Genomic DNA, 7051 nt, shown 5'->3' with positions numbered 1-7051 from the left:
CCTTTTGTCTTCAACGTTGGCAAAGGTATTGCAATTATATTGAGCAATTTCTCTTAAACTCTTGCTTACTTAATCCTCTTCACTCCTGGTAGGTAAGGCATTGACAAATCTTCTGCAGCCATTTCTGTCCTATGCGAGCCCAGATACAGGGCATTGCTGCCTCAGTCCTCAGCTCGTTGCCCTGGATTTGATGAATTTCTGAACATGTAATCGGTGTTTCTGTAGCAAGAGTATTTTATCTAATGGGTTGCTAGCCCAATGTGCAACCCACCTCCTTTCACATCCTGGACTTGGGACCAGGCAATGGTGGAGTTTTAAAAATCTTAAAAATGCAATTATAATCATATTTATAACCTTGATGTATGACTACACATAAACCATAAATTGCCAAAAAAAAGTACTACAGATATTACTAGATGTTCATGGTGTCCTCTCTATTGCTGTCTTAAAGGTCAGGTGATCAAAGCATGGGATATTGGTGTGCGCTCCATGCAGAAAGGAGAAGTGTGCCTGCTGATGTGTAAGCCAGAATATGCCTATGGCTCTGTTGGTAGCCCCCCAAAGATCCCTCCGAACTCTACACTATTATTTGAGGTGGGCAGTTTTTACAGATAGGCTTATTTTATTTACGCTTTTCTGTCTGGCTACATAGGTTTGTTTGTTCGAGATTTGTTACATGTTACAACTGCCAGAGAAGGAGAATGTTGTCTAGAAGATTTTATATTGGAACATATTAACAGTAGTTGGCTGATTGATGACCCTCTACCTCACCCTGGTTGCTTATCAGGTGGAGCTGTTGAGCTTTAGAGGTGAGGAGCTTGCAGAGGATGGCGGAATCATAAGAAGAATAAAAGTCAAAGGTGAAGGCTACAACAATCCCAATGATGGAGCCACAGTTCATGGTATGTATTTAATTAGAATTCTGCAATATTTGATTTATGTATTTTTAGATAAATAAGATAAATTCATTTAAGGTAATTAAAATTAATTTAGGTAAATTCAGAAAAAGCTGTAATTTTTTATGTGCTACAGTGCACTTGGAGGGAAAATGTTGTGGCCGTTTGTTCGATTCACGGGATGTCACATTCGTGGTGGGAGAATCTGAAGACATGGGTATTCCTCTGGGTGTGGATCGGGCCATGGAGAAGATGCAGAAAGGGGAATGCTGTCTGTTATACTTAAAACCCAAGTAGGTTCCAGTGTTGAATGCAGCCAAAAATTTTTTTTTTTATTTTTATCTAAAAATTTCACACCATGATGTGTACTGTATTTTGCAGATATGGCTATGGTAAAGAAGGAAAACCAGAATTGGAAATTGGACCAAACGCAGAACTTTTCTATGAAGTGACGCTCAAAGATTTTCAAAAGGTGAAACCAAAAGACCTGTTTATCAAAGGTTTAGTGGGTTAATATCAATATCAACTTAAATAGCGTATTAGGTTACTTCTAAAGTAATCCAACACAACTTTAGCTGTACTTCCTTCATGGGAGTTTGCATGTACAGGACAGTGGAGTTGTTTTTGGCAATCAAAGAGAAAACACTCCCTCTAGTGTCCACAGAACAAAGGTTTATAAAACTGACATTTTTTTCAGGCCAAAGAATCCTGGGAAATGGACTTGAGTGAGAAACTAGAGCAAGCAGTTTTAGTCAAACAGAAAGGAACCCAGTACTTCAAGGTGAGATGTCTTTATTATATATATATATATATATATATTTATATATATATATATATATATTTATATATATATATATATATATATATATATAAACAGTTTTGTGCAGGTTTTTCTCTTTTGCAAATACCTCAATTACAATTATAGACTTTTCATATCTGGTTACCCCCAAAAGTCAAAAAAGACTTCTTTCCGATTCAACCAAAAGATGCTAAAACACAAATTTCCCAAACAAATGATATTAATTTAATTTAATTTAATTTTTATTTCATATGTAGTGAGATTAGAAATTAGAAATGACCATGAACATTTTGTTTATCTTCATACAAGCATTTATTCATAACCAACTGTCTGAGATACTATTTAAAAAATGTCCCACTTATTCAGCAGTCAATCCATGTTTAATAATACCCTTTATTATATATAAATAAAAAACAATATCAATCATTATATTTACATGATAAACGAATTTATGGAAGTATCAAACTGTGATGGCTAGATGACTGAGTCAAAGCATCTCCAAAACAGCAGGTCATGTGGGATGTTCCTGGTATGCAGTGGTTAGTACCTACCAAAAGTGGTCTAAGGAAGGACAACCAGTGAAATGTCGACAGGGTCATGGTGACCAGACTCATTAATGTGTGTATGCAGTGGCTAGCTAGTCTGGACTGATCCAGAGCTACTGTAGCACGAATTTCTGTAAAAGTTAATGCTGGCTATGACAGAAAGATGTGAGAACAGACAGTGCAAGGCTGCATAGCCGTACACTGGTCAGAGTACCCATGGTTACTCTTGTGCACTGTCGAATGTGAGCATCAGCTGGACCATGGAGCAATGGAAGCAGGTGGCTTGGTCTGATAAATCACATTTTCTTTTACATCATGGATGGATCAGTGTTTTGTAATCATCAACAAGACGGTTTGGACAAGCACACATTAGTGATTGTTTTCTTATAACAATCCGGTCGCGTTTTATCTCTTAATTAATCTATATGTGCTTCAGTATTGTTCTGTTGAATTATGTGACAATACTTAAAAAATGTACCACAATGTAAACATATCATGCATAATAATATATATCAATAAATGATCAAGTCATGAATCATGGATTCATTATATAATTTATGATGTTTGAATATGGTTTTTAGATTTGTAGTATTTGCACAAATTGTGATGATTGTAATTATGCCTGTTGTTGTTTCAGGCTGGGCGATACTACCAGGCTGTCATTCATTATCAGCGAATTGTAACATGGCTTGAAATGGAGTATGGAGCTGGAAGGGAGCAACAGCAGGCCATTCAGGCCTTCCTGCTTGTGGCCAATTTAAACTTGGCTCTGTGTTACCTACGCTTGCGTGAATACTCTCAAGCTGTGGAAAGCTGCAACAAGGTATAGCAATGGATAGCCTTCTATACATAACTCAACATCAGAGTGGCTGCACAATAAAGACTTAACCATAACAGTCTGTGAACATGTACTGTTTGGCTTTTGCTAGGTAGTAGAGCTGGACTCTAGGAATGAGAAGGCGCTGTATCGGCGTGGAGAGGCTCGCCTGTTGAAGAATGAATTCAGTCTGGCCCTTGCGGACTTCCGTCAAGTTCTGCATGTCAATCCGAGCAACCGTGCAGCCCGTTGCCGGATTGCTGTGTGCCAACGCAAGATACGTGAACACCATGAGCGTGATAAAAAGATCTATGCCAATATGTTCCAGAGGTTTGCTGAACATGATGCCAAGGTACATAAACCGTCATGGTCGCTATTACTTTATAACTTGTCATACAGCTGTTAAAATGGATTGTTAAGTTCAGTTATTTTACTGTTTGCTGCAGTGAACGCACTGTAAAAGTCATCACGCTGAAATTATCTTTCCATTTTTAAACGATCACCTGGGATTATATTTTCGGAATATTCATGCGGTTATATGTTTGTTCCACCACAGGTAAGCCTATTAAAAAGGACTAAAGAAGATTGTGGCATGCTAGATCAAAACTGCAAGCCTGGAAAAAGACCACGGAGGAGTCAGGACGGCCCCTAATGGGTCCACAGCCCATCCCACGATACCTTCAAATGCTATGCATTTGCAGGCTGGTTCTGACCTTATGTAACTTGTGCAGAGTGCAGTACTGACACTCATGGACAGCCCCTTTTCACGCATCGTGGCATGACTGCTATCTCTCAGAACCCAAAAGACAAAGGCTTAGACAAGACTAGGTATGAGAGCAAGGGTCACTGAGGAAGATATAAACTTGCATTAAAATGGCATTCCAACAGACAAAATACACACATGACCACTGGTATTCAACATCTAACCTCCATCACATACAGTGAGACCCAAAAGTCTAAGATCACACTGAAACACTGGGATTTGTTTAATATCAAATTCCAGATTCCATACTATTTCTATGTTCATATCTAAATGAAAGCAAATTTGTGATGCTGAACATGAACATAACTTCTTTTCCTCATCCTCAATCTCTTCTTTGAAGCATGTTCACATGACACTGGTGAATTTGATCTAAAATGGATCATAAGATTGTGCACAAACTTGTAGTGTCCAGGCCAGCTTGAGAGAACGCTGTCATTAAAGCAAAATAGTGTCATACAAAATACTAAGAAACTATGAATTTCATGTACTGTACATATTTAAAAGATTTTACTTTTAACTCAAGCCGTTATCAGTAATATCATTTGAAATGGAAAGAATGCAAAATAAAACCATTTTCATTAGTGCTCTCAGACTTTTGGACCCCACTGCATATCTGAGCCTTGCAAGGCATTTGTATAATGTAAAGATGTGATGATAAGAATAAAAGTTGGTACTGTATAACATGTTTTCAATAATTTGGTAAAATGTTTAGTGGCTTGGAATGATTTCAATATTAGTCTTGAAATAGACATTGTGGGGAGGTTTGTCAGCATGTTTGTGTTTAGACAAATAACTACATTGGATAGCTGGACTCCAAAATACTGTACTGCCTGTCTAGCCAGCTTTATTTTTCCTAATCTGTTGACACAAAATGCATCCTTCCCTATGGGAACATGGACTAGTGACTATCTGGCCATCTTAAAAGGCCCTTTTTTTTTTGCACACTCCCTGTTGGATGAATAAAATGTCAGAAAGTCTCCATGCTTGCAATATCCATGTCTGGCATCAGGATCTGGGACTGTATTCATGAATATTCTTTTTAAGATGAGAAATTCCTAAAAATGAGCATGCTAACTATAATATTGAAACTCAATATTGTGACAGTACCAGGCACATACAGATCCACACACCTACCTGCATATTTTTGGGAGGAAATCAAACAGATATTCCACACAGATAGGAATCCCTGGCTCAGAATCAAACCCTGGAGGTGTGAAGTGGCATCATTATCTATGACACCACTATGCCATCTTCTCAAGTATACTAATGTGTAATAGACAGATTACACCTTAGTCAGTAGAGGGCAGTGTGTCTGTACTCTCAAGAAAAATACTAAATCAGTATGTAGTATGTCCACAAGTAACACTGGCTGTCATGGATTTTTGTGCAAAACAGAGGAATCAGAAGACAAAAATTGTGGTCTATTTCAGACAGTTCTGTTAATTTTTCATTAGTTTTTCATAATTTTCCATGCAACAATTTAATCTGGAAATATTTTGTTGAATATTATCTTTAAGAGTAATTATGACTGAACAAGAGACTTCTAAGAGACTCATTAGTAAGAGTGCTTTTTTGTCTGCTGCTGAAAACAAAAAAAGAAAAATCACACAATGTTGAAAAACCTATTTAGCACATTAAAACTGCATTCTGGCTGATAAAAGATAATTATATAAGTGTTTACTTGAAATGATATACTGCCTACTGCAAAGCTTATCAAATGACAATCATCTACTGGACTCAAGACAAGTCATAGTTAAAATTGTTGGAGAATAAAGTACCTTTAATAACATGTGTGTTACCACAGACAGTGTAATGCACTTATGATATCAGATTTAAATCGACACAATATAAAACTATATAATTAACTGGAGCACAATAAAGATCATAGCATAATATCTACCATTACTCACAATCTACACATTTCTAAAAATCTAAACACTTGATATCTGATATTTCAGCAATCATGTATATCACAACTTACAACAAATACTTTTTTAAGATTTAAAAAACAATTCCATATAGTTATGTAAATTTTTAAAAAATTTCAAAACAGTAACAAACAGGAAATTATTGAAAAATAGTTATTATTTCAGACTCCATGCCATGATGTGTCATCTGTTTTGGTGACATAAGGGGGACCTACATAATATTAGATAGGTAGTTTTAATGTAATACCTGGTTAGTATATATGTGCCTTGTGCCACCAAAACCACTCTGACCCATCAATGCATAGAGTCTGCTAGAGAAGCATGCCAAATATGTTACGTAAAAAAGGAAAACTAATGACAAAACATGCTTATTTTTACCTTTTAAGGATTTTAGAAAGATCCATTTTTTAACCGTACTTGACTACAAAGAATGCTTGACAGCTTTTTCTCATTAAAAACAGTGCTTATAGTGTTATAATAAAGGCAACACCCAAAATCAATTCACCTGTCAATGTCTAACACTAAACAATACTGCCTAAAATCTGTTGGTGTGGCTTTCAAAACCATATAAAAATGTCATATGTGTCAAAAGTGTCATACAATTCACAAGTGGGGTGGTGGATTGGGTGGCACAGTGTAAGCTTTTCTCAAATGGCCCCTGGTTTCTACGCTCACCTCTATGTGTAGGGTAAACTGTAGGGTTCCAAAGTGAATTGGTGTTATTTTGTGAAATTAGGTTCAGATATTTTATCATCTACATTGTATTATTTAAAGTGGGAGACATTTTCAAGTTTCACAGTGTTTCTAATTCATATCCAGCCTCTGTATGTTTATGTTTAAAAATAATCTGATAATCCAACTTTCACAGTAAGGAAAGCTTAAAGTTTACATTGCATAATTACAAATTGTACCGATGCTTTACAAGTTCTGATTAAATAACATTTGAAAGTATTACACTGTTATAATGCTATCCAAAATAAAATTGATAACATTGGTCACACTTGTAGTTCTCAGTTCGTAAAAGGAATTGCTGTGCATTTACACAATTTTAGATAGACAATCAACGTTTTTCAATTATGCCCCAAAAGATAGGAACAGAAAACCAATGAGGTACAATAATGAGGTAACACGAAGTTAAATATGAATCTTTATGTGAGAGAAACATTCTCCATAAAGATTAGCAAGCACCAAAAAGACCAAATATGGCTAGAATTCTTTTGTGAAATCACTGTCTGGAATGGTTGATTCATTACCGAAGACATTCTGCTTTTGTGCGATCTGGTTATACAGATTCTCTGAACAA

At 36.2% G+C, this 7051-nt stretch overlaps 1 protein-coding gene across 2 annotated transcripts in view; it reads left to right on the top strand.

Moving 5' to 3' along the window:
- Positions 1–4797, top strand: part of fkbp5 (FKBP prolyl isomerase 5) — an 11244-nt gene extending 6447 nt beyond the window's left edge. For both annotated transcript variants that reach the window (XM_058402800.1, XM_058402798.1), the window contains 9 exons: positions 1–25; positions 452–594; positions 788–902; positions 1033–1189; positions 1278–1368; positions 1594–1677; positions 2878–3063; positions 3170–3409; positions 3614–4797. The exon at positions 1–25 is cut by the window's left edge and continues 120 nt beyond it. In XM_058402800.1, coding sequence (XP_058258783.1) covers positions 1–25; positions 452–594; positions 788–902; positions 1033–1189; positions 1278–1368; positions 1594–1677; positions 2878–3063; positions 3170–3409; positions 3614–3709 — 1137 coding nt within the window. In that variant the 3' untranslated portion in view covers positions 3710–4797. The remainder of the gene's footprint in view (positions 26–451; positions 595–787; positions 903–1032; positions 1190–1277; positions 1369–1593; positions 1678–2877; positions 3064–3169; positions 3410–3613) is intronic.
- Positions 4798–7051: the final 2254 nt, after the last annotated feature.

This window comes from Hemibagrus wyckioides, linkage group LG11, assembly GCF_019097595.1.
Source record: "Hemibagrus wyckioides isolate EC202008001 linkage group LG11, SWU_Hwy_1.0, whole genome shotgun sequence".
Classification (NCBI taxonomy): Eukaryota; Metazoa; Chordata; class Actinopteri; order Siluriformes; family Bagridae; genus Hemibagrus; species Hemibagrus wyckioides.
Note: the sequence above shows the minus strand (reverse complement) of the source record. Positions and strands in the feature narration are given on the sequence as shown.